The following is a 27,846-nucleotide window of genomic DNA, read 5'->3' as shown; positions in this document are numbered from 1 at the left end:
TTTTCTCCAAAACATAACCATATTAACACTTTTGGAAATATAGATATTTAGAATTTTCATAGCAGATGTCTCAAAAAAAGATTTGGCATCCTTTCTATAGTGCTTTGTGAAACATTTCAAACTCGTTTTGAAATATTTCAGCAGCACCACTGACATTCGAGCAGCGTAACGAATCGAGCTGTTTTCCTCGATTTCTATAATTCCAGATTTTACTCGGTGTGATAGTGATAGTGATTGTATCGAATCCTCGATTCGATTTCTATAATAGGGCCCAATGTATGACAATAATATTGGATGCCGTACGAGTTGAAGTCGTGTGATGCTAAATGACGTTTGTTTACTGGTGAACACCTGTGCCAATTCGGGATAGTGTGTTTTATGTTTTGAACAACAACGATATTGCTGAAGTGGTCAAAACTATAAAATGTTCGAATGGAACGCCCTACTGCACCCGTCGCGTCTTCTGACTGGCACATGTTTCGCTCAATTGCAAACACCCTGGCTGATCTGCACTGCTGATCCGATGAAGAAGTAAAAATTTGAATTATTTCGCGAAACGCCTAAACTGTCATTTGAAGTGCTTCAATCCATTTTTTTTTCGACGTGGGATCCATATGGTTAATATGGTAGATCCAAAAAGGTTAAGAGAAGGTACTGGTATTGTCTATTGAACCATAAATGTACCTTCGTAAGCCTCCAATTTAAGTATTTCAGACACTATTAATACATGAAGCTTTCATTTGATTGACATTATTTGGAATAATTTTTAAATTCATATTAAAAAAACCCAAGTTGGATAGAACCATCGGAACCGCAAAAAAACGCACACCGGAAAAACAATCATACATTTTATAATTGTCTAGCGCTGTGTTTCTCGAGCTAAATGTGTAAACCACAGATAGTTCGGCTTATCATTCCCGTTATGTACCACTTCCATTTATTTGCAGCATTCTGTGTATTCACTTCATTATTGACAATGCAAATACACATCAGCTCCTATCAATTCAACTGGAAGTATCAATAATGTATTCAGTTCGATGCATTCGCAGTTCAAGTGGCAGCTGTGTATATCATTTTTGATAATTTGAAGTTTGCTTTAGAATCTCGACAGTGATATTCTATATTTGACCCATTTTAACGTTCACACAGATTCTTAGGTCTCATTCGGCAGTAATTTTGGATCAGTTTTTTCAAATTTGTTTATTTTTACTCGTTACATAAGTTACAAGGAGCCCAATTCTATTAAATTTTTGCTTGATTCTGAGATTATTAAGATGAAAAATCGATTACTCGCAGACGAATCGAGGTTAGTAGGATGAGATATTTCTTTCAGGAAGCGGATGGTAACTAAGGAGTCTGATGCAAAAATGAAAAACACAAACGCAGATCGACTTCAAGGAAATATTAGATTTGGAATATTTAACCATGGTCTAACCTAGTCAACATATTTCTTACCGATACTTAGAGTTTGTTTTACCTTGGGTCCGAATGGAGTTTTCTAAATTCGATCTGGCGACAGGACAAACTTCGCTCGACCAAACAACATGCTCGATGCTGTGATATCCTTGGTCACAAATGCATACATTGATGCCGGCAAGATTTATACAAAAATGCAGCGCGTCTAACGTGTGTGCTTAGAAAGAAGTTGGGAGAAGGTACGAATAAAGTCTCGACTCAAGTCCAGAACCTCAAACCACAAACCATCTCTCGTACCCAAAACCCCTCACATCCCAAATTTGGCTCCATTTGCTTGATTAGTTCTCGAGTTATGCAGAAATTTTTGTTTCATTTCTATGGGGGCCCCCATTTCGAGAGGGGGGAGGAGTGTCGAACTACCATATAAACGTTTATCGATCCATAAAACCTCTATATGCTAAGTTTGATTCCATTTGTTTGATTAGTTCTCGAGGTGTTCAGCACCCTCTACCCTCTCCCTGTTTAGAGAGGAGAAAGGAGTGTCAAACCACCATAAAAACAGTAATTGCTCCCTAGAACATCCATATGCCAAATTTTGGTTCCATTTGCTTGATTAGTTCTCGAGTTATGCAGAAATTTGTGTTTCATTCTTTCTTTCGGCTGGGCTTGAACATTATATGCAACACAGAATTGTGTGCAATAATTCATTCTATCAAATAAATTGGACATCTAGCCATTGTGTAGAAATAAGGGTGATGTAGATGGTAGAGTGGGTTAGTGAACTGGCTACTTCCTACTACTTCCTAATTTGGCTGCAATATCGATATAAACAATTCCCGGTGAAAATTCAAGCAAAATCTCCAAAAACCACGATTTATACACCACTGTACATGTAACAGCCACCTCACCTTAACGTTGAAACGTTACATCTTTTCTTGAAATAAGTCATATTTGAAAAATAAAAAAAATATATATAATTTTAAAAACTGTATATAATCGAGTCCACAATTGTATAAAAAGAATCACATATAATCGAGCCTTTTTACCGTATTTTTTTACCTATTTACCGTATTTTTTTTTTTGATGGCTGAATATGAAAAAAATATATACTGAGAAAAAAAAATTAGTACTCTTTTTTTTATTTACAAAATAAAAAATCAATTTGCAATATCCAAAATACATATTTTTAAATTTTTTTTATATTTTTTCATACAAAATAGACGTCATGCAGAAAATTAAATGTTTAGGAATTTTCTAAACTTCGAATTTTTGTATGTTAACAACCATTTTTAGCCATAAATTATGAATCCTGATGTGATTTAAAGCAAAAAAGGTTATTATCAATCTCCTTCTAAATGTAGTCATTCTTGAAATATTTTAAAAAATATTTTTAATTTATTGTCTTCTTTATAGTAAATAATCCCTTTTAATATGTTTGTCGTGTTATACCATCATGTTCATGAAATTTTATGAATTCGCTTATAATTTCCAACAACATTTCCAAATACGTCATCATGAGCTTGAGCTTGAGCTTGGGTAGACTTGGGTAGACTGTAGACTGTACGTAGTTGCTCTCCGTGATTGACCTGAACCAACCAAATTGCACAAAGAACCCACAGAATGACGCTTGGGACTAGCAAATCATTCTCGTTGTGCAATTTTCGGCGATTCAACCTTTAAATGGTCAATAACGACGCCGGCCACGTCCTTACAGTCACCAGGGGAAGGGAAGGAATGTTAGTATGATATTCGCCGCCCGAAGGCCAGAAGGGTCGCCTGTATAGCGTGGTTCCCTAGCGTTTATCATGGAAGGGATAGTTGTTAGTGGGAATGGTTAAGAGAAATCAGGATTCACTGCGGTAAGTGATGTGATTATGTGAACACAAACTATCTAACATATATGTATATATTGTTATTCATCGCACCTATTTTTTATTGAACTGTGATAGCAGAGGGTGCCCTTTGGTAACAGAGAGAATTCCTTTCGAATCACTCGAACTGGAGCATATTCTTCATCCAATCGCGTCGACGGGTGCTCAATGAATCGCGATGTATGGATTAAACTATAAAATTTTAGAATTACCGATTTTAGATTTTTGAATATCATATTAAAAATTTTCGAATTTTATATTTTTAAAATTTTTTGAATTCACCATCGCTCCCGCACCAAAGACAACACCTCGATCGTCCATCTCCACTCATCCCACACAGAGCCCAGCCTTAGACTGTTCGAAGCGCCGACCAAAACAAACCCCCAGAACCCCCAGACCGTCAGACGGACCTTGCGAATGCGAGCACAGTTCTCCGAACACACTCCCCTCAACTTCTCTCGTTCTCAAATAAGCAACAGGGAGAATTGTTTATTTTTTGTATTTAATGTGCGTTTATTCTTCTTTATCCTTCGTTATTGTTCGACAGATGTAGGAAGACAACCGGGAGAACTCTGTTAAAACAATCTAAACCGACTTTAAATTTGGTAATTTATTGTACATTTTCACTTCCATATGCACCGATACGCGAAGGCGATTAAGCGCCTTGAGCGCACTAAATAGTCACCAGAGAGAAATCCGTATAAACTTTGTATTTCAAAAAAAAATCCATTTCCAAATACGTCATCATGGTTCATTTTTTGACTCAAGCGTAATTTTTGAAAAGGGCGTATCGATTTGAGTAAGAGAAATCTTTGATAATTTATGTCTCAAAAAATATGAGTCGTACCGAAATAGTGTGTTAGAAAGAGTTATAGAGTATTGTTGGCTTAATTTGAAAAAAAATATACACTGAGAAGATAAATTAGTACTCTTTTTTTATTTACAAAATAAAATTTTAATTTGCGATATAAAAAAATATTTATTTTTTTCTATTTTTTTCAATTATTTCATATAAAATAGAATTCATGTAGAAAATCTAAAAAATGAGTCCAAGATGGTAAGACTATTTTTGACAAACTTTGTGGAACATCGAATTTTTAGGAATTTTCGAAACTTCGAAATTCGAAAGTTTTTGTATGTTAGCATTCATTTATGAATTCTGATGTTATTTAAAACAAAAAAGGTTATTATCAATCTCCTTCTAAATGTAGCCATTCTCGAGATATTTAAAAAAATGTTTGTAATTTATTGTCTTTTTAATAGTAAATAGGTCCTTTAAATATGTTTGTCGTGTTATACCATCATGTTCATGAGATTTTATGAATTCGCTTATAATTTCCAACAACTTTTCCAAATACATCGTTATGGTAAAACATATGTTTAGGAGTTACGTTACGAAACATTCGAAGACATGTGGGTTAATACAAAACGTAGCGAAACTAAAAATTCTTTTTTATCTTAATACAAACTTCAATCAATCAAAAACATTGTTGGAAATTATAAGAAAATTCATAAAATTTCATGAACACGACGGTATAACACGACAAACTTATTAAAAGAGATTATTTACTATAAAAAAGATTATAAATTTGAAATATTTTTTTAAATATCTCGAGAATGGCTACATTTAGAAAGAGATTGATAATAATCTTTTTTGTTTTAAATCACATCAGAATTCATAATTTGTGGCTAAGAATGATTGCTAACATACAAGAATTCGAAGTTTCGAAAATTCCTAAAAGTGCGATGTTCCACAAATTTCATCAAAAATAGTTCTACCATCTTGGGCCAATTTTTTAAATTTTCTACATGACTTCTATTTTATATGAAAAAATATAACAAATACATATTTTTTGATATCGCAAATTAAAATTTTATTTTGTATATAAAAAAAAGAGTACTAATTTTTCTTCTCAGTGTATATTTTTTTCAAATTAAGCCAACATTACTCTATAACTCTTTCTAACACACTATTTCGGTACGACTCATAGTTTTTGAGGTATAAATTATCAAAGATTTCTCTTACTAAAATCGATACGCCCTTTTCAAAAGTTACGCTTGAGTCAAAAAAATTCCCAATTGCTATGGAAAACTCATATTTCCTCTAACCCAAACGGAATACACACTTTCATTCGATTCAAAAATACTCATGTTTTGTCATTTGTCGATTTCATTTGGAATTACTCTTTCAAAACAAACAATAAGACAGAACCGGTTATCAAACAGGAGACAGTCCATGTAAAATTTCGGAAAACTTAATTCATCGTAGATCATTGTTCAATGTAGTTTGTGAGACGGTACGTGGTGTTGTTGCTTATCAATGCTCGAAAACATTGTTTTTTTCAAATTTCGAGTCCATTCGGGGTAAAACCGACACCTGGTTTGTATTTCACAGACAGGAAAAATGTGTTCTTACTTTTTGTAGATGCTTCGTGTTTATATTCGAAAGACAAAACGGCTGAGCTGAACTTATGAAACAGCCAAAACCAACGTTGAATCGGTCATGTCAACCAAGAAGCCTGGCAGAGCTCATGGTATCCCTTCGTTCAAGGTTCATCGGCACATTTCATGTGGATGTTCGCCTAAGCTGGGATCATAGAGTGTCCACATAGTATATAGTATACCTCTTAATAATTTGAAATTATTCTAACAAGTTTTCATTCTTTTCTTCAAAGGTGTCGGTTTTACCCGACAGGGTGCTGATCTCACCCGCATTTCACCTTAAAACATCAATTTTTGTATTCTATCAAAATTTGAGTTCTACTCAGAAAATTATCAACAGATACTGTAGAATGGTTTATAAACAGTTGAAGATGGTAGATGGTAGATGTTGGGAATATGTGGAAATCCTTAGGGTGTCGGTTTTACCCTGATTACCCCTACGTGTTTGTGACCCCTCTGTAAAAAGAAGGCTGAGTACCACTGCTCTAGAGACTCTGTGTAATTTATTATAGAGTTCATTGAATATTTTAGAATACCACTTCCACTCAAAAGAAGCTATTTGTGAACAATCTCAAAGCACAAAATTAAACTTACCATAGCCCAGCATAGTCCAGCGCGGTCGATTGAGATGATAAAATATCTCCGTTCGCTTCTAGGACACATTAATAATTATCGCACCATCGAAAGAAAATGTTCGTCAGGTGTACGGCTGTCTCTCTTCTTATCGCTATTTGTTCGATTGGCGAAACCTTCGCAACGCACAATCAGACGGCTGCCGTAGCAAGTGGTCGGAATGCAACACACATACACAAGTGGGTGGTGGGTGGTGGCGATGCAGGACCAACCCCCTATCAGGCATCTCTGCAGAAAGGTGGACACTTCTGCGGTGGCGCAATCATCGATCGTCGGTGGATTCTGACGGCGGCGCACTGTATAACGGAGTGAGAGATAATCGGGTTGAAGGAAGGCGTGCGTGATGCTCTAACGGGTATTTTTTCCCTCGACAGCTTGTTGCCGAGAGAGTTGACGGTGGTTGTTGGAACTAATCGGCTGAGTAGGGGAGGCTTTCGATTTGGGGTGGAAAAGCTAATCCGACATCCGTGGTACGATAGCAGCAGGACGGCGAATGATATCGGTTTAGTGCAGATTTTGGGATTATTTCTATGGTTGCCTGGATTGGTGGGAAGGGTTAGCATCTCGAGTGATTATGTGGCTGCTGGGACGGAAGCGGTGCTGACTGGTTGGGGAGGGACTCAGCAAAATGTGGGACCACTGTCGGATCAGTTGCAGTTCATTCGGTTGCGTGTGATTGGGCAGCCGCAGTGTAGAGAAAAACTGAGCATTATTCAGAATGGACACATTTGTACCCTTAACAGGGAAGGTGAAGGAATTTGTGAGGTGATTGTTTAAGAGTTTCTTTTCGTGACCTTGTCATCATGTTTGCTTGGTTTTTAGGGCGACTCGGGCAGCCCACTGGTCAGTGGTGGGCGTGTTATCGGTATCGCGAACTTTGGCGCTAACTATGGCTCGAAAGAGTGTGCCGCTGGCCTACCTGATGGATTTGCGAGAGTTTCCTACTACTACAGATGGATAGAGAACAACATTCGGCGCCAAAGTTTGGGAATTTTTGGACTGTTTTTATAAACACTTGTTGCGCTGCTCATGCGATGTTCGGATTTATTTGAATTCAATGTCACTCTTCTCTGCAATACTGATGTTTTGTAACACATTCTCGTCAAATTTATAAACGCGTTCCATGTGTTTCTCGAGTTTGAATCCTTTTATGCAGCAACTCACAAATAGAAATGCTAATATCACACAGTGTCACTAAACTGATTAAAATAGGTTACAGTTGAGTCAGTCATTTGTAAAATTTGTGTTCAGAGCATTTTTTTGCTCTCCGTTCCGTTCGATGTGGCAAGAACGCCAGGTTTTGTGACGGCATTCCCATTTGTTTCAGTCTCGACGGCATGATTTAATCTGTGGGTAATATGCGCATCGCTAGTTTCTGCGTTTTCGGTGTTGTGCGATTCCAGATGCTGATGCTGGTTGGTTTGGCTTGAGTGAGACTGGGTATTGTGATACATATTGGATTCCAGATGGCTGCTGTAGTCGAACAGGGCCTTCAATCTGTGGTCAAGTAAAGCCGGACCGAACGCGGTCCGGGGTTCAATTGTTAGTTACTTAAAATTGTTCACACACACATTGATAAGCTAGCTAATACTGATGGGAAGCATGTGAGAATGTTGCGTTCAAGGGTGTTAGTAGTGCACTGCTAAAGGTATTACAACACAAACGAAATCAGGGCCGAAGGTCATCGAATCAATAAACGAAAGAACAAACAACACACTGGATAAAATTATGGTTTCAATAATATCTTTTTTTCCTATTTCAAGCTGTGAATATGTCTAAAACTTTTGCTCGAAAGTAATAGTTAATTATGCATACAATATCATTCTTCAGTTCTCATTTAAATAACCTATATGATACTTATTACGATCTAAGCTTAACAGTAAAAATATGCGACAGTCTTTGATGGCAGTGCCGACGACGAGAACTAAATGCATTCGAAGCTGGTGGCTATACAATTCGAAACCGTGTATGTACAGCATTTAGACTACAGATTTTCATTTGAGTGGACAGTTTCGTTCTAGGTGCTAAAATCTACGTTTCGACAGATAATTGCTAGATTATGTTGTAGTAATAGCGGTTCGCAGCGTTTCATATTATTGTTGCTTATTTTCTGAATCTGATACAAAATAAACTTTGTGTGTCAGATAGTGATAAACATTCCAAACTATTCAAGATTTATGTTTTGAATTGGTGGGTAAAGCTAAAACTTGATTATTACGTACGAAGAAACGAAGCGCAATAACATTATTGATGGAGGAACGATATAAACATTATATTCGGTTTGAATTTAAAACGATTAAAACTTGAGTGAGCCAATACGCTTTCTAAGATGAACTCATCCATATCGTGTTACTTGTGAATTTGACAAGAGATTAATGCTAGTCCATTTCGCTCGAATCGCTGATGTTCCATTCGGAAGAAGAAATCTGATCATCCTTTGAAGATAAATCATCTTCAAAAGAAGCAACCAGAACAATCCTGGTATTTGAATATCATCGCTAGCGTTATCATAGCCTCTGAGAATGCACAAAAACATCGCTAATAAAACACGTTTGACCACTATGGTTAAGGGAAATTGAGAGAAAAAAGAATCACTAGAGGAGAATTAACTGTAAAGTTTAAATCCTTTTAAAAACAAAGAGTCGAATGGTATAAAATCACTTCAAATCGAAAGCTTAAGTTCGCCTTTTTAATTCGTATCAGTGATAAGGCCATTAGTTTCCGATTCCCCGCTGGTGTTGCTGTTGATGTGCCCTTGCACAATTTCTTTAGAAGAACAGGAAGTGATTTTTATTACATCTCTCCTCTCTTACATCTTACACCTCTCTCCGCATCTACCAGAATTTTGAGAAAACTTTTAAAGTCCATAGCTCGTTTTCCCGGGCGGAGCTTGGCCCTTCGAACCGGATGTCGACCTAGTAGGGTGGCAGCGAAAACGGTCATACCAAATTTCAAAAACCGAGCATGTACATTTTATTTATTGGCCCAAAAAAAAAATGACCTGTGCAAAGTTTCAGCTCGATCGGACATGATTTAGAGGTGTCTCAAAGCGCTCAAAGTTTTGTTTTTTTGATCCTCGAAAATCTTCCAAAGGGGAAAAGGGAAAGGAAATTTGGAAAATCGATATTTTTTCTGGAAGCCAAATGAATTAACAATGCATAAAACGTGGAGATCTGGTGTTATCTTGAAAAAAAATTTTTGGTCAAAAATCAAATTTTTGGGACTTAGCCTGAGTTGCCAGAAAATCAAAACTTTGAGTGTTTTGAGGAACCCCTAAATCATGTCCGATTGAGCTGAAATCTTGCACAGGTCATTTTTTTAAACCAAAAAACAAAATGTACATGGTCGGTTCTTTAAATTCGATAATTTTTTTCCATACCTACCATAATTGCATAATTGTGCATAGTCGGTTTGTGAAATTCGATGACGAAATTTATTCCATACATCCATTGCCACCCTGGGGGTCTCCGTAGCCACATTGGTTGCGCGTTCGCTTAGTAAGCGATCGATCGTGAGTTCAAAATTCAGGGCCCTCATTGACCATCTTTGTGTTGTTACAGAATAATTACGTCCACGCAACAATCATCTGCGATGGAGATCGATCCACGGTCGAAATAAGATCGATTCATCCATACAACTACTCTGCTCTGCAAGACACATCGGGCTGCTGTTCTATAAATAACTCAACAATGATCAATCAACTGTCTCCGCTGTCCGGTCTAACTGGACAATGGAAGAACAGATAGAAAACTCTTACGCCTAAATGGCTACTGTGTAAATGTGTACTATATGCAATGGTATAGAAGGGAATACTCTAACGCCGAAAAAACTGCAACTGTGTGATGTGCTAATTATAGATATGATAAACATGTGACATGTACACGATTAAAATCCGACTCTGTAACATCTAAAATGCTAATGAGTCTAAAATTAAACAAAAGGGATAAAAAAAATCCATTGCCACCCTAATAATGAACAAGAAAATTCGAACCTGAACAATCGGCATGGACTCACGCGACGAAAACGGACTATGGATTAGAAACTCGGGCCGTGGAACTGCCGATCTCTCAACTTCCAAGGAAGCTATGGAGCTATGGAAGCACTTGAGTGGTCTCCGACGTATTGAAGAGCCGCAAGAAATGGTCACACCATCTACCAGAGCTGTGGCAACACACACCAGCTGGGAACAGCCTTCATAGTTATGTGCAAGATGCGAAAGCGGGTGATTGGGTGGAGGCCCAATCAGCCCTCGAATGTGCAGGTTGAGAATCAAGGACCGATTCTCCAATATTGGCATTGTTACAGTTGATAGTAGATACGGAGCTTAGAAACAAGAACGCAGCCAGAAAGAGTAACGCTTTCCATCTTAGTAGTAGAAAATGTAGCAGAAAAAAGAATGACTCTCTTAGTTCGCCATAGTTAACTCGGTATCATCATTCTCAAAGGCTCAATTGTAGAAATAAATGTAGTTTGATATAAATTAAATGGTTGTACTCCGCGAATAAAGTGTTCTTCATCTGCTACGTATTTGGTGTTATTCGTTTATCCTAAGTCTCGTATCGTTTCCCGTATCACGTAACGCATTGGAGGGGACAGTTGGAATGAGAACAGATTCAAATCACGGGGACGTCCAGGAATTGTCAGCACTATTGAATCCGGTGAATTGAAGAATTCAACAAGGGTTGAAACAGGCATCATCAACATGTACAGCTCACACCTCAGAAGTACCGATGACGACAAGGAAGAATTTTACTCGCAGTTATAGCGTGAATACGATCACTGTCCAAAACATGATATCAAGATCGTCATCGGGGATTTCAACGCTCAAGTTGGCCAGGAGGATGAATACAAACCGGTAATTAAAGGGTTCAGCGCACACCAATTGACTAACGAAATGGGCCTAAGTCTTATCGACTTTGCCGTCTCCAAGAACATGGCCATTCGTAGTAACTTCTTCCAGCACAAACTTCTACACAAGTACACCTGGAGGTCTCCTAATCAGACAGAAATACAAATCGACCACGTTTTGATTAACTGTCGGCACTTCTCAGATATCATCGACGTCAGATCCTATCGGAGCTCTAAAGTTGACTCGGATCACTACCTGGTGATGGTGATGATGCGCCCAAATCTTGCCGTTGTGAACAACATTCGGTACCGACGCCCGCCTCGGTTAAATCTCGCGCGGCTGAAGCGGTCTGATGTTGCCGAAAATTACGTGCATTCGCTCGAAGCTGAGCTGCCGGAAGAGGACGAGCTGAACGAAGCCCCTCTCGAGGACTGTTGGAACACCATTAAAACAGTCATCAGCAGCGTTGCAGAACAACTGCCGGAGGAGTGGAAGAATTGGGTTATATGCCTGGTGACCAAGCTCAGTCCAAGGAACCAGATGTGTTCCTCAAATACAGTTCTGTCCGAAAGTTACAACGAATTGTAGGTCTCCTGTTGCTTTTTAGCAAAAATTGTAAGGAGAAAACGTTTATCAAACGAAAACTTAACCCAATACCAACGATAACAGAATTGAGGGACAGCTTGAAAAAAACAATCAAATCAAGTCTACCTTGCCGCACATTAAGAAGTCTCAATCGGATATGGGTAGATGGAATCCTCCGAGTGGGTAGCTGCTTAGAACTTCTCAGCTATCATTTGGCGCCAAACATCCAATAATTGTGCCTGCTCGACATCACGTGACTACTCTTCCAATCCGTCTGCTACATGAAGACTCTTCGTCGAAGACTTTGGGTGACAAATGCAGCTGCTATAGTAAAAAGGGTCATTTGATCTTGTGTACTATGTTTCAAAGTGAGTCCATCACAAATATCCCAACTGATGGGTATGTTACCAGCGTTTCGAGTGACTTCAAAAAAATATCATGTTGAAGGCATACTTATTAGTGTTCCTATGCATGGGTACCCGACCGGTGCACTTACAAGTTGTATATGATACATCTACAGATAATTTCATCGCAGCACTTCAACGGTTTGTGAGTCGACGAATTTTCGAGAAGCTCATCACGAGTTGAATGAATTGTACCGTTTATTTCGAAAAGAGCAGACCCAAATATCATATTTCTATCCAGCAAAAGGTATAGAAGTTTGAAGTTTGGGAAGCTGCTGTGAAAAGCGCTAACACTCGTTTGAGACGTATCATTGTAAGTAACAGCTGAATTAAATTTTGAGGAACTTCCGGTTGGTTTTACCGAGCTCGACGCTGTACTGAATTCGCGTCCTATGTTTGTGACCTCGTCCGATCCAAATTCAGCAGAAGTTATAACACCGGCACGCTATTTAGTTGGACGTCCGCTCATTGCAGAACCGACACGGAACAAATTTTTATCTTCAGTTTTCCACCGAAGAACGTAGTTCTTATCGCTGAAAAATACCTTTTTAACATCCGGCTTAGAAGGGCGCTGGCGCTTTGACGCCCTTTCTAACCCAGAAACAATGTTCGAATTCACAAAAAAAATAATTGGTCGATCGAAAAACAGTCAACAATAAGTAATTCACGATTTATCAGTCATCCTGAAAGCGACCTGATGGCAACGGCAGCGTGGCTTTCCAAATAGCCTTTCTCAAGGTCGAGTGTTTAGTTTTGTTTCCCAAATTGTCTCATTATCTTCCCAGTCTTTTTTAAGGCTGGAAGATAATGAGAGTCTGAGAAAGCATCATCATCATTACACCAATAAATCCGAACACGCCTCAAATTCACAGAAGCTCTCTTCCAGCAAAAAATATAAAAATCAATTTGCTTTTGATTACTTTAAATAATGTTTTAAAGGCATCGAAATGTTTAAAACAACCATTTAGTCGAGTTTGTTGCCCTGAAAAAGACCGATGGATTTGAGTGGTTGTGTAGAAGCAGTTGATGGTGGATGATTCATAACTCGTTCGCTATTTTCAATGCACGTACATGGCGCACTCAATATGCATCACGAACATTCTTCTTGTGCTACACAGAGTGCGGCCCAAGGCAATCGTGTATTTGTTTCTCCAGCACCGATATTTATTTGATAACGCATTAAATCAACAGTTTGTACGTGTGATTCAATCATACACCACCGATTTCCACATAACGGTATGAAAAAGTCCTCGACATGTCCTATTTAATGTTTCTTTCTGCTTTGCTTCTAACTGTCACTGCTAGTTGAAAATGAAAGCAAAAATTTTCCATGCCCGTTCCACCAGTGCCATAAATTATCAAAATTTATTCACGACAGCAGGCATTGACTTTTCCCCAGTGTCTGATGAATTCTCTTCTGTTGAAACACTACATCATATCTCTCATAATGAGGTTAACGAGAGTTTATTTCAATCATGTCAATGACACGTGAACTTTGTGTACTATATTGAATGAAAACAGCACGAATGAATTTCGTTAAACCTGCATTCGCGCACCTTCATTACTGTCAATAATTTGAAGTGATTATCACGGAAGTCAAATTGAAGTTCATCGCTCGTTGTGTTTTTTTTAGCAAACCCAGATTCTAGACTAATTCCGGAAAAAAAATGGAAGGACCAGGACCAGGAAAAATCGAATTGACGCGGTGATGGCAATTTCTTACAAGCAATGGCGTTGTCTTTCATCCAACGAGACGGAGTTAGCGGTATTTGCCGGATAGCGGAGAACGACCAATGCTGGGCGGCTGCATGATGGGTTTGACACGTTAAGATACTTCTAGGATCTTCAACCTAGTAGCAAACGAACTAAAAACTTGTTTCCATTTTCAAACTGCAGCTATTTTTAATAAACAAAATATTTTGGATTGTCGAGTTTTATACTGATTAAGAATCAATTAAACTATTTGGTTTCGGACAACCAGAACGGCTGAAAATGTGTACGCCGTGACACTGTTTTTTTGTCCGTCCAACTTCACACGCTTGTTAATTTTCGTTCACATAAACTTTTGTATTACTTGAAAGATTTATAAACAAAAATAGAATCATGGATATTAAAATATATTTGTTGCATATGTTCAGAGTCGTCCAAAAATCAAGTATCCACACTAGGATAACTCCCTAGTCGATTTCACTCTCGATTGGTTGACATTGAATTTTGATGTTTTGATTCTCACTAGCATGAAATGATATTCAATTCTGACGGTTCAAATAAAAAGACGAAAATGAAAATGCTATGAAAAATGAACTTCATAGCATGCTAAGGTTGATGTTCATTCCACTCGTTTTCATTGATAGTATGGTTTCATCTTTCCCGATTCTCGCTTGAGCAGTAGGTTATCAATACAAGGGTAGGCTGAATTTCGCCGTATTTGAATGTTGTGAACGTGAATAAGTGCTCCCGTGGCCGAGTGGTTAGCGTCATAACTAACATGCCGGGTGTTCGGGTTCGATTCCCGTTCTGGTCGGGGGAATTTTTCGTCAAAGAAATTTCCTCCGACTTGCACTGTGATCACGCGTATTCTAGAGCTTGCCACTCAGAATGCATTGCAAGGCGTGTTATTTGGCATAGAAATCTCAACTAAGTACTAATAAAAATGACGCAAGTAATACTACGTTGAGACGGCGAAGTTCCTCTAGGAACGTTAGTGCCATTGAAGAAGAAGAAGAAGAACGTGAATATTTTCGGCACTGCGTTCAACACGGTAGCAAAATAGAAACTGAGATGAGGGCGAGCACAATATTTATAGTACTTTCACGGCCATACAACGATATGCATCAACCGCCAACCAATGTTGACTTTGACGGGCTTTCAAACTTATTTACAGATGTTTGAACTATGGAGCAAAGTTTATATAGAATAAGTAACACACATCTCTCATACGCCTTCTATCTTTCGGAAGTGATTGCTACACCACTTCGTTCAACCGTCACAGAGGAATCAACGCCCAAACCCGCTTTCGAAATTTTTACACCCCAGTACAGATGCAGAAATGATGGGGTGCAAAAATACAGAAGCAGTCAGACGGCGTGAAAATCGAAGTATTTTGTAAAAAAATTGTACCACTGTGTGCATTGTCTATCTTCCATTCTTTCTTTGTATCGAGCCGGTGTGTCTGACATCAGCATCGAGAAAGGCTGTTGTCCACTAGCTGGAGCGAGACTGTAACTTGAATGATGATCATAATCAATCATGGGTTTAATTATTATCTTGCATTGTGCCAAGTGGAACCTTTGCCGTCATAACGTAGATGTTAACAAGCATCATTTAGCAATAAGTTGAGATTGTTTACGCCAAATAACACCCCTTGAATTTATTTTCGGTGGCAAGCTCTAGAATACGTGTGTACCAGTGCAGGTCGGGAGAACTTTTTTTGACGAAAAGCTCCCCGGCCAGACCGGAAATCGAACCCGAACACCTGGCATGATAATGTGTGGGCTAGTTCGAATTGTAAAGGCCAATTTGGAAAACTAAACTTAACTCTCAGCTGTTTTGAAAGGCTCGCTGCCGTCTTGTTACTAGCTGGATGACTGATGAGTCGGGAATGCTGTGAATTCACGAATAGCTTGTTTATACTCAAAGCGGAAAGGGGCGGAGCTTAAATTGCAATACTTGTTTTCTATTCACATTGTCTGTGGAACGAAAGCAGGATTTGCTGTTTCTTTTTCATAGAAAAAGTGCGAGAAAACCATTCCTGGGAATGACAATTTGGTGAGAGCTGTAGATGCCCACTGCGACAATACAATTTTTCGGCGACCGCTCATCATATGATTTGTTTCCGATTCCCCAATGATGCTGCTGTCGATGTGGCCTTGCACAATTCCTTTAGAAGAGTAGGAAATTATTCTTATAATTCTGCTCTCTCTCTAAGCAGCCACTAGAATTTTGGGAAGACTTTCACAGTCCATAACTCACTCCTCCGGTTGGAACAACAGCTTTCTAGCTAGAATGCTGAAAAACAATCTGTAATTTCGAATATCAGACTCATTTAATAAAATGTCCCTTCTAGTTTGTTGCAGAGGTCGTGTAAAGACATGCTAAAAATTGATTTGTAAATGGTGCTATTTATCAGAATCTTAGTATGTGTAGTAAAGACAGCAAAGACTCAGAAAAATAAATAATATTTAACTTTTTCACATGACACAACATGTATGGCTATGCATCGCTCAGAAAACCAGAAAATTGGTTTGTTTCCGAACCGTTTATCAAAATAGCATCAATAAACAATATGTTTCAAGTCGAAAACGTTGGGACAATTCAATATCCCACTGGTAGAATAATTTCCCGCTACTCACTACACACTTCCTAATATCTTTCGTGATTCAGTTACATCGTTACTACAGTCATATACACCTAAATCTACCGAAAAAAAAAAACAAATAATAACAATAAAGAACCAAAGAGAAAAGCACGCCCAAAAATTGATGACTGCGCCAAAATGGAGGGGGCCAGGAAAGGAAGCTTCCTCTAGTTGATAATGAACGATAGGTAGCTAGTGAAAATGAAATAATTCTCAACTAACCGCGCGCAGAGCTCCCGCCGCACGGTTGCGGTGAATTTGTTCACCAGACAGAGCGTCGCTGCCGTACCAAATATCACGTTGTACAGCAACACGATCATGAAGTTGCCCAGCCACTCGATTTGGCCAAAGTCCCCGAGGAGATCGAAGTTCGTAATGCCTGCAAGCAAAAGAAAGTACAATCGGTGTGAGAAGCTTATTGCTTGATTAATTGTGTTTCTCACGTACCTAGAATGCGCGACAACAGTGGCAAGGCAGAACTCAGTATCAGGACCAGCGCACAATTCGCGATCACTTGGGAGAGTGAAGTTTTCCGTCGCACCGGACGAACGTTGCGCATGAATGGCATCGTGTACAGACCCACGGCTGAGGTCACGCCCAGATACATGATCACGCATACTTCCAGAGCGGCTCCCAGTGGTCCCAGTTTCGACAGGGATGTAATTCCCAAGGTGAATTGCTGTGAATTATTATCAAATTACGTCAATAACTCATCCTGAACACATGCGACAATGTAACTACTTACCCTTGTACTTAAGGGAACCGCCTTAATTCCAATCAGAAGCTCGAGTGTGTTTTGCACAACCAGCAGAACGGTGACTCCCGTTAGCAGCAGCAATAACAACATTGCCAGCGGATAAACTAGATTTCTCTGTAACGCGGACGAACTGCGTTGCTTATCTGAAACATTGAATTCGAACCTAGCGGAGTGCTTCTGCTTGTCGAATGGGTTTACTACTATACCTAATGATTTTCTATCAGCCTCAAGCTCTCTCAGTCTTTCGAATAGTTTAGTGCATTCAGCGACGGTACCGTTGTTAGTCGCCCGGAGTTGATACATGTCCTCCAGACCGGCACACAGTTTCGACGGCGATTGATCGATCGTCGTCACACTTCTCAGTTCTACAAAATCGGAATGGTTGCTTAGATTAACGCTCATCTGGCATAATCCTGACAACCTACCAATGTTGAGGTTAGCGTTGGCTAGCCTTCGTCTCACGCTGGCTTCTTCCAGGTTGAACGCGTGAAACTCTTCGTTTACGTCCCGCAGTAGGTTTGGCTTCACCAGCACCTGCCCGACAACGCCAAATAGTCGTACGAAGCCCATCGGAGTGCAAACTGAAAGTAGATGTTTTACGATTAATTCTTAGTTACACTGTAGATTCAGATAGGCTTATTCCATTTAGATGTAAATTTTGTTTCGATGGAATTCCGTCACCGTTGATGACTTCATGAATCAAATGTGTATTTTAAAAATATGGAAAAATATATAACTATAGAATAGTCAATTTGTTTCTAATACATCCTGGATGTTCGTCCAACCTGGCCACATTCCGTTCCGTTCATCGAGGAGAGGACCACATACCCATCCCAGTCCGATTGGAAACACACTACACAGACATTAGAGGGGCAATGGATGTATGGAAAAAATTTCATCGTCGAATTTCAAAAACCGACAATGTACATTTTGTATATTGGCCCAAAAAATGACCCGTGCAAATTTTCAGCTCAATCGGACATGATTTAGGGATGCCTCAAAGCGCTCAAAGTTTTGATTTTTTTTATCCTTGAAAATCTTCCAAAGGGGTAAAGGAAATTTGGAAAATCGAAAATTTATTTTCGATGCCAAATGACTTAAAAATGCATGAAACATCGAGATCTGGTGTCATCCCGAAAAACAATTTTTGGCCGAAAATCAATCTTTTGGGCCTGAGAGGCGATGAAGGTATGGAAAAAAATAATTCTCGAATTTTGAGAACCGACCATGTGCATTTTTTTTATTGGTCCAAAAAAAATTACATGTGCAAAATTTCAGCTCAATAGAACATGATTTAGGGGTGCCTCAAAGCGCTCAAAGTTTTGATAAATCCTATGTTGTCCGATTCTGCTGAAACTTTGCACAGGTCATTTTTTGGGCCAAAAAACAAAATGTACATAGTCGGTTCTTAAAATTCGATTTTTTTTCCATACCTTCATCGCCTCTCAGGCTAAGTCCCAAAAGGTTGATTTTCGGCCAAAATTTTTTTTCCGGATGACAACATGCATCATCTCGACATTTGATTCACTTGACATCGAAAAAAAAATCGATTTTCCAAATTTCCTTTAAGCCGGGTTCAAACAGTGCGAGTAAGCATACGGGTCGGTCTTGTCATTTACTGCAGTGCAACTACTCACACCGTGTGAATACATCATGTCAGTTAGTGTCATGTGTGATCCAGCGTGCGAACTACTTCAAAGTTTTTTTGAATTTACTCGCACTAGCATCCCTCAAAACGTCAAAAACAAAATTTAGCGTTCGAATCGTGCAAATGTAAAGAAATGTCTCTATTTTCAATATATTTGAAAATATGCGAAGATATTTATAGACTTGAAAATTATTGGAAAAACAAAAAAAACCCTCATAGTTTCCAAACGAAATCGTTGTTATTTAGTTTTGCACGCTGGTGGGGCACGCTTTTTTTTGAGATAGTTTTCTTGAGAATCTCTTACATAGAATCATTATCAGGCACAATTTTCATTCAAAAAGATATTCAAAATCAACATACAACAAATATCGTAACGTAATCCTACGTCAACTATGTGGTCATGGTTCGGATACAACCCTACAACTTTCTTAGTTTTCCAAAAAAAAAAACAAATAAGAAAAAAAAATCGATTTTTTTCTCCAAAAAGATAGGAATGTCTACGTGGACAAAGAAAGGAGGGGTATAAGAAATGTCCACGCTTGTCCACGGAGGGGGAGGGGGGTGTCTAGAATCGTAATATTTCTGTCCACGTGGTATGTGGACAACCCCTTATACATAGTTTTTTAAATCTAGATCGCGTACTATCATGAATTAATTTTTTTTTAAAATCGCTCCAAGCGATACTGCGGCGTAAAAGTTGTCATGTACCTTAATGCTGCTTTGTTCGACTTTTCAATTTTCAAGAAATTTCACACGCGGAAAAAATCTGTGCTGTGTACCGTACAGAATATGTACCAAAAATAACGAAAAACTTGTACCTTTCCAGATGAAACTGTACGTGTGGCAACACTGGTTATGATCCTCGTCGCAATGTTCATGCGATGCTGTTTTTGGTCGAAATTGAGCAATTTTGGAACGAATTTCGCGGCGACCCATTTTTGAAGAAAATACTTTGTTTGTCATCTAACTCTATATTATCGCTTTCAAAATATGTCCCTTCTGAATTAATATATTTTTTCCAACACAAAATCCATTTTTCATAACTGTATTCAAGAATTGCCTTAAAAAAGTACGTTCAATATTCAATACATTATGAAAAAAATCATGAATATAAAAAAACAAGTATGAACACAGCAGTACTGTGTTTCAAAACTTAATTTAATAATTCCAAAATTTCAAATTATTGAAAAATTATACCGCCAAACCCCCAAAAATTCTGAAAAAAAACCCATCAAAAACAGGTACATTCAAATGAGAATTATGTTTTAACACGTTAAGCCTCGACCGAAATAGGGGACCGACAATGAACTTTTCGTCAGGCTCGTGTCGGTTCCAGCGAATCGATGGGGGACTTTTCTAAATAGCATTTTGTAACTTTGTTGTTGCCGTTCCCAATGCCGACACTTTCCGAAAGAATAGTCTATTGTCGGTCCGGTGAGATCGGCGCGAAAAAGATGAAAAATTCAGTGTCAGTCCCTAGGGACCGACGCGGGGCTTAACGTGTTAATGGATCTTAAAATAAAAAACAACAAAAATTTCGAAATATCAAAAAAATACTTTAATTTTAAACATTTAATTTTCTATGAAAAAAAATATAATTTGTGGTACACCATTTGAATATTTTCTTGAATTTCCATTTCCAAGCCGGTTGAGTATGGCGTGAAAAAAAGAAAAACTACGTTTTTGACCACAGTTCTTATAATGAACCATATAGGGATTCAAAAAAATTACCTAATTTTTCTAATTTGATACCCTATACAACATTTCCCATAGCGTTGATGAGAATATTGGAAGGCACTTTTCACAAACACACGAATACAATACAATTATAGATTTGAGGATAATGACAAAATATTCCAAAAAAAAGTTGTTTTTTTTTCATTTACTGGATATTTTTGCGCCGCGCAGTTTTCAAAATTTTCTGAAAAAATGGCAAATATCAAAAATCACATAAATCACATATTTCAATAAAAATTACCAGTACTCAGTCGCAAAGTTCTTTAAAAAAAGGATCAACATTTCATAAATTTATATTTTTTTGTATCGCGCAACACTGGTAAAATTCTGAAAAAATCGCAAATATACACACAAAAAAATTGCAAATATCAAAAATCACATATTTCAATAAAAATTACCAGTACTCAGTCGCAAAGTTCTTTAAAAAAAGGATCAACATTTCGATCATTTATATTTTTTTGTATCGCGCAACACCGTTAAAATTCTGAAAAAATCACACATATCTAGAAAAGACGTAGAAACACATTTAAGTTTAAATTAGAGTAGTAGTGAAAAAATCTTCCGATTTTTTTTCAATATTTCAAGTTTTTTTTAGTTCTTAAATTTTTGATGAATTTTTTTTTTAAATAATTCTCGATACACCACAGTAAGATGCACTTTCAGTATTTTTTCTTATTATTATCTTGTAGCTATCGAGAATGGCGTGAAAAACATTGGAAGGCACTTTTTTTTACCTTAAATCCTATGTTGAACCTCATAGGGGTTCAAAAAAATAGTCAAAATTTCTTATTTAGTACCCCATACAATATTTTCCATACAGCGGGTGATTTGGTTTGGGGGCACTTTTTACTTCCATACCCGGCCAGGCCCTTAGTAGATTTTTCGGTTTATTTAATTTTTTTCTGTATTCTTATATTGTAAATCAAATTGAAATATTTTACAAAACAAAACGCTTTAGATAACTCATTTTTACATGCTGATAAAAAATTTCAGCCAAATTGGTCTAGTAGATCCTGAGATATCGATTCTACCAACTGAAAAAAAAACATTAGAATAACGCGTTTAAAATTCGTACAGCAATTAGGATTGGGCGATCTTTATAAAAAGATCGATCTTGACGAATCGATTTTCCAAACGGCGTAGGGATCGATCCACTGATTAAATCGGTACCAAAGAATCGATCTTTGCCGAATCGATCTTTGAGAAATCGAAATCCTTTTTTATCAAATTTATCTCCTTATTCTATAGGAGTGTCGTTTTTTTCAAATGGGGAATGCAAATTTCATATTTATATTCAAACATCAAAAACATTCTGTTTTGTTCAGCAGCATGCAAGCTAAAGTTCAGAAAAATACACATGTTCCAGGGCATTCGTCTTGTGCCGTCAAGGAGTCGTTTTAATACATTAATACATTAATTGAAAAAGTATTATTAGAAACTCAACAACTGGTATCCGTCCAGAACTCAGCTGACAACGATCCCATAAGCCAATCGCGCCATATGCCATGTCTGCCTGTCGAAGCCGGTTCAAACAAACAAGACTACGCCTGGAATTGATGTTAACATCTAGTTCGGTGATCCTATGAGCCACTGTTTACAGTACATCCCCTCAGTTCTGTCTCTGTCAGCATTTGCACGGAAGTAAATCGTAGAAGATGCGATCCACATTTTTGAAAAAACAACATATTTTGAAAAAAAATTATAGGTGGTCTTTGGTGAGATTGAAATCGATGTATACTGAACACCAAATCTACGAAAAGATCGAAATCTAACATTTAATATTGGACTCCCGGCCCCGTCAGGCTAACGCCACATGTGCCTTAATAAAATATATATTTTGGAGAAAAAAAAATAAGATCGAAAAAATCGAAAGCAAAAGATCGATTCTCTCGATTTTCTCGAGTGAAAAAGATTGATCCAAAAAATCGGAAATAGGAATGGAAAAGATCGATCTTCTGAAAATCGATCCAAGATCGCCCAATCCTAACAGCAATACTATATACATGACCTCATACTTTTGGCTGTAGCTTTCCAACGAAATCAAATATCGAAAAATCCTTTGAGGACAAGGTTTCTGAAGGAATATGCATTTCAAAAATGCAAAAAACCTTCCAGACCGAGGTCCCCCGTTAAATGATAGATAGCGCTTGAGTCATTTTTCTACAATACACCCTGAATATATTCTGAGTGACAAGCTCAGAATATATGTTACTATATTGCAAATCAGAAGGGTTTTTTTGACGAAAAATCCCCCAGTCGTTCTGAAGAACCACAACGGATATTGCATAAACATTACACAACGAGACCTCGCCACAGGTACTTCATTCATCATTTCTCATTCTGAAATAATATTTATGAATATGCGGTTAGAGGAATAGAAACAAACAAGATTGTAGAAGGAGTTCGAAGGATTTTATTTTGTATCGTATGATGATTCGATGCGGTCAGGACAACGTCATACCACGGTGTCGTGAGCGGTACGGTTACGATTCCTACGACATCATAAACAGAAGTGGTGTAAGAAAGAATACATTTACTTGCGAGACGCTATCATGAGCAATGTCGACACAGCCTTTGCTATTGCCAGACCAAAACGCAATGCACATGACATTACAGCACGTGCGTTCAAACAAAAAATGAAGTCTTTAATAAGCTTTATCACAACATTAATCGTATTCAGCCCCACACGTTACTGAATGTATTCAGTTAAATGGCAAACGCGAGGATTACGGTATACACACATTTTAAGTTAGGTTAGTGGAAAAAATTCGCCCTGAGAAAATCGATAGTGTAATTTCCTCGAAAATTCTCAATCCATTTACAGATTAACTCACTCGTATTCTGAAATCCTATCAAGTCAGAATCACCCGAACGGATCGAATTTTCGCATTCTGTAATTCGTTGAACCAAAATATTCACTAGAGCTAATTTATATGGCAGAAGAAACGTTTGCCGGATTAGCTAAAGGGTGTGTCACATCAAATTGCATCACGGAAAAAACGCTGTAGAAATTTAATTTTTAGGAATTATATCTTCAGCTTTCGCTTATAATCAGATAAGAGTGTATAGATCACGTTGGTCATGCTTCACTGTCAATTTTTCGTAAATTTGGAAAAATGTCGTCGAATGAAAAAGAGCGTCGTGAATTAAACCTGTGCACTCATTTCGAGAATCCGGAGTTGTCACATCGGGACATCGGTAAGATACTGGGAATCGTCCAATCCACGGTCAGCAGAGTACTAAAACGATACTTCGAGAACCCAACCATCGACCGGAAGGTGAAGAACGGCAAAAATGGATGCTCCGTCAGTGAAAAAGATCACAAGCGCGTAGTTATGCACTTTAGACGTGATCCGAGAAGTTCGGTCCGGGATGTCGCCAATAAGCTGAATTTGTCAAGTTCATTCGTCCAGCGGACCAATCAGCGGGAGGGCCTGCGTACATACAAGGTTCAGAAGGCTCCTAACCGCGACGAAAGGCACAACATGGTGGGGAAGACGCGAGCCCGGAAGCTGTACACCGAAATGCTGACGAAGCCGCATTGCCTGGTAATGGACGACGAAACCCACGTCAAAGCGGACTTTCGTCAGCTGTCGGGCCTGTTGTTCTTCTCCGCAGAGGACAAATTCAGCGTTCCGGAGGAGATTCGTAAGCAGAAACTATCCAAGTTTGCCAAAAAGGACATGGTGTGGCAAGCGATCTGCTCTTGCGGAAAGTGGAGCGCCCCCTTCGTGATGACCGGCACGGTAAACGGGCAGGTTTACCTTAAGGAGTGCCTACAGAAGCGCTTACTACCACTATTGAAGCAGCACGAGGGCCCGACCATCTTCTGGCCGGATCTCGCTTCGTGCCACTATTCAAAGGACGTGTTGAAGTGGTACAAAGCCAACGGGGTCACCTTCGTGCCAAAGAAAATGAACCCGCCCAACGCGCCGGAGCTTCGCCCAATAGAGAAATATTGGGGGATTATGAAGCAGGCCCTCCGGAAGAACCCAGAAGTTGTCAAATCGGAGGCGGACTTCAAGAGAAAATGGATTTCTGTTAAAAAAAAAACTACAACCGGACGTTGTACAGAACCTTATGGACGGGGTAAAGAGGAAGGTGCGAGCATACGGGCTTGGGCTCGAAGTATGAATAAAAAGAAAATGCCAAAAGTTGTTTAATAGTTTTTATTTTACTGTCTAAAATTTTCAAAAGGATCGGTCTACTGGGCGAATTTCTACAGCGTTTTTTCCGTGATGCAATTTGATGTGACACACCCTTTAGTACGTGTATAAAAAAACAAAAAAAATATTTTTTTCAACTCGATTATATACAGTAAAAAGAAAACGGAGACTGTATATTCCGCCATGTATATATATTTCTTTCATATTTTTATGAAAATTATGTTTTAAATTAATAAAGTTTTACGCATAGTAGGTGCGGTGGTCGGACTCGACAAAATCCGGATGAAGTTTCAATTCTTTGTGAAATTGGAGCTATTAAATAATGCGAATCTATATATAGTTCTGCATGACTGAATACTGAATATAATGATCGTAGTAAAATATTTTTCCTAGGAAGACAATTGATTTTCGAATCGGAGAGGGTCGGAGCAGCGGCGTGTAATTGCTGTATACTAAAATCGTAAAACTTTATTTTACAATATTTTTTTCGCAGAATGAATTGAAGATCATATTCGTTTGTAACTTGTACACGGGAAAAATGTTTAAACACATAAATGATAAAAGAAATAGCTATTTCATAAAATGCTGTACGAACTACAAGAGTTTAATTGAAATTATGTTCTGCGATCCCCATTTGTAACCGGTCTCGAAGCACAACCCGAGCAGCAAGTGCGCGTTCGCAACATAGCAACATGTCCTTGACGACGGTTGCCTCCACCCTTGCCCTTGTATCCATGATGGGTACACACTAACAACGCAGAAGTCAAACAGCGGCTTCTGGAACAAAACTGTCGCTGATGTTTGTTGCTAAAACGGCCAACAGTTCCATTACTGGTTTCCAAGAAGAAAAAGCTCAGCAGTTCTCCTTGCAAAGCCGACATAATGTCCCGGAGCAGAGAAGACGAGGATTTTGATGCTTCGATGAATAAGGTGGATGAAGTAATGAAGATTTTGAGCATGATGACCAGTGGAGATAAAAACAAAGAGCAAATGGGACTAGCGTTTGCCGATCGGTAAGTCTCAGTGCTAGTCGGTTGGGTATTTGAAATAAGTGCGATAATGCGTATGTACAGCTTTCTAGGTACAGACAAACAAGCGGCTGCGGAGAAAATTGACGTGAATAATTTCATAGTGCGCGTTAACCAGGAGCGAACTGTCGTCAACAAGAAGGATGATTCGATGGACAAACCGATGGCGGATAAGTTCGCATTTATGGCCGACATTGAACGAGATGCAGCACGGCGTGCCTCGGAACGGAAGGAGCGAGAGCAAGTGGCACAGGGTTTGAGGCGAGCCGGCAACCGTGCGTTTCGGCGGGAAGAGTACGAGAAAGCAATTAGCATGTACACGAAAGCGATCGACCAGATTCGAGATAGCCCCATTCTGTACAACAACAGGGCATTGGCCTACATCAAGATTCGAATGTACAAGCGGGCGATAATCGATTGTGACTTCGTGATCAGCAAGTTGGATGAGAAAAATTTGCGTTCGTGGATTTATAGGGCTCAGGGATACTACCTTCTGGGGAAGGAGAGGGATTACGAGAAGAGTATTTCCGAAGCGAAGAAACACAATCCCAAGGAGTTGGACTACATAGATCGAATCGTGCTGGAAATCGAAGGAAAAACGATTATGGAAACTACTGCAACTGAAGAATCGGGAGCAGCTGGTGGAACCGGGGATACTAAGGAACGCACCCTTCCGATGGATGATGTGCAATCTATTTCGTCGAACGGTTCATTGTGATTCAAATTATAATGCACTGTGTGTATCGAACTTGTGTGTTGTAATAAAAATGAAGAACAACAAGCATAAACCAACCGTTGTTTAGCATTGCATTTTTATGAGTGATCGATCAAATGAATTGTGCAGTAACACAGAGCGAAACTCTTCGCCATGCACCTTGGGTTGATGACAAAAAGAGCAAGTGTATTACGGTATCACCCTACCGCCAAGAAACAAGTATGTTTACAATTTATCGATAAAACTTTCTTCAAGTTGTAACTTTTACTCCTGTTGAGGGAAGGTGAATTCAATAAAAAGAAAACCTGCAAAACAAAACCACATTCAGACGTGATGTGGTTTTTGATGATGATGATGGAGCACGCAAGCATTGTTTCGTGTGATTGGATAGCATAGGTGAAACAGGTAACATTTTCTCTACCATGTGTTTTTATGATGTGAATATTTTTTTCTTGACAACTTACCTAACAATAAGATAACTCCCAAGAATGATACGCACGAGTACAGAAATGGCAGATGATATTTTCCTAAATCTGAAAGGCGATGCACAGCACAAGACAGGAAATTAGTTTCAATGACCGGAAGACTCAGCTGATATAATGTGGCTAATACTTACTAAACAGCGCTTGAAATGTATTCCGATCGGGTTCGCGGAGCGCCGATACGAGGTACGTCATTACGAAGACGATGAAAGCGAGCATCGAGAATACGGTGAACGTCTCGTAGACCCGTGCCATCACGCCCTTTTTGTGGCCAATGAAGCCAGATGACTCGGTGAAGAGATAGGAGAACGGTAGCAGCACAAACAGCGCCAGGTTGGAGAACAGAAACACATGATTCCAAAGACCTGCAATATTTGAATAATAAACAGTTATTAAAATATTATTGTTATATTGTGTAAACACGAAACAATTATCGTGAGATATTATTTTATTCTTCGATATTCAATATAGTTAATCCCTCTAAAATTATATAAACTAGAATAATAAACAGAAGCCTTAATGATTTTTCCGATATAATAAATATAGATTCATTATACAGAGAAATTCCACACCAAACTAGTCGAAAAAGGCGATTTGACTCGACCCTATTCGATTGTTTTTAAGACTTTGTACCTGACTGAAGAAAAAAAAATTGTTTTAAAAAAACAGAATGAGTCAGGAAAGATGGACACTTGAAGGGAAAGATGGACACTAGGGTGGCAGCGAAAATGGTCATGCCAAATTTCAAAAACCGAC

General features: G+C 38.6%; 3 protein-coding genes across 4 annotated transcripts in view; 2 read left to right on the top strand and 1 right to left on the bottom strand.

Annotated features, from left to right (window-relative positions):
- The first annotated feature begins 246 nt into the window (after nt 1-246).
- On the top strand, nt 247-27,616 carry LOC129764940 (tetratricopeptide repeat protein 12). Of its 2 annotated transcripts, none has more exons than XM_055764610.1 (3): nt 247-343; nt 25,359-25,878; nt 25,939-27,616. In XM_055764610.1, the coding sequence occupies exons 2-3, from the start codon at nt 25,748-25,750 to the stop codon at nt 26,609-26,611; spliced, it is 804 nt and encodes a 267-aa protein (XP_055620585.1). In that variant the 5' UTR covers nt 247-343; nt 25,359-25,747; the 3' UTR covers nt 26,612-27,616. The 2 variants fall into 2 exon arrangements, 1 of the variants encoding a protein (XP_055620585.1); XR_008741302.1 differs by lacking the exon at nt 247-343 and having other exon boundaries at nt 23,915-25,878; nt 25,939-26,827; nt 26,892-27,616.
- Nucleotides 1,041-7,498, top strand: LOC129764939 (chymotrypsin-1-like). Its single transcript, XM_055764609.1, has 4 exons — nt 1,041-1,306; nt 6,386-6,670; nt 6,737-7,127; nt 7,185-7,498. The coding sequence occupies exons 2-4, from the start codon at nt 6,420-6,422 to the stop codon at nt 7,371-7,373; spliced, it is 831 nt and encodes a 276-aa protein (XP_055620584.1). The 5' UTR covers nt 1,041-1,306; nt 6,386-6,419; the 3' UTR covers nt 7,374-7,498.
- Nucleotides 7,373-27,846, bottom strand: part of LOC129764938 (protein Lilipod) — a 71,408-nt gene continuing 50,934 nt past the window's right edge. Inside the window, exons 4-11 of the mRNA XM_055764608.1 lie at nt 27,225-27,455; nt 27,073-27,141; nt 17,740-17,895; nt 17,521-17,679; nt 17,303-17,457; nt 17,005-17,236; nt 16,780-16,936; nt 7,373-7,859 (exon numbers count right to left, since the gene is read on the bottom strand). Coding sequence (XP_055620583.1) covers nt 7,610-7,859; nt 16,780-16,936; nt 17,005-17,236; nt 17,303-17,457; nt 17,521-17,679; nt 17,740-17,895; nt 27,073-27,141; nt 27,225-27,455 — 1,409 coding nt within the window. The 3' untranslated portion in view covers nt 7,373-7,609. The remainder of the gene's footprint in view (nt 7,860-16,779; nt 16,937-17,004; nt 17,237-17,302; nt 17,458-17,520; nt 17,680-17,739; nt 17,896-27,072; nt 27,142-27,224; nt 27,456-27,846) is intronic.

Source organism: Toxorhynchites rutilus, chromosome 2 (genome assembly GCF_029784135.1).
Source record: "Toxorhynchites rutilus septentrionalis strain SRP chromosome 2, ASM2978413v1, whole genome shotgun sequence".
Taxonomy (NCBI): domain Eukaryota; kingdom Metazoa; phylum Arthropoda; class Insecta; order Diptera; family Culicidae; genus Toxorhynchites; species Toxorhynchites rutilus.
This window is presented reverse-complemented; position numbering and strand designations above follow the sequence as displayed.

What these genes read in the sequence shown, in the direction of transcription:
- LOC129764940 (XM_055764610.1), top strand. Translation starts at nt 25,748, where the DNA reads ATGTCCCGGAGCAGAGAAGACGAGGATTTTGATGCTTCGATGAATAAG. An exon ending in GGACTAGCGTTTGCCGATCG is followed by an intron (nt 25,879 to 25,938) that starts GTAAGTCTCAGT and finishes GCGTATGTACAG; the next exon opens with CTTTCTAGGTACAGACAAAC.
- LOC129764939 (XM_055764609.1), top strand. Translation starts at nt 6,420, where the DNA reads ATGTTCGTCAGGTGTACGGCTGTCTCTCTTCTTATCGCTATTTGTTCG. An exon ending in GCGGCGCACTGTATAACGGA is followed by an intron (nt 6,671 to 6,736) that starts GTGAGAGATAAT and finishes TTCCCTCGACAG; the next exon opens with CTTGTTGCCGAGAGAGTTGA. An exon ending in AAGGTGAAGGAATTTGTGAG is followed by an intron (nt 7,128 to 7,184) that starts GTGATTGTTTAA and finishes CTTGGTTTTTAG; the next exon opens with GGCGACTCGGGCAGCCCACT.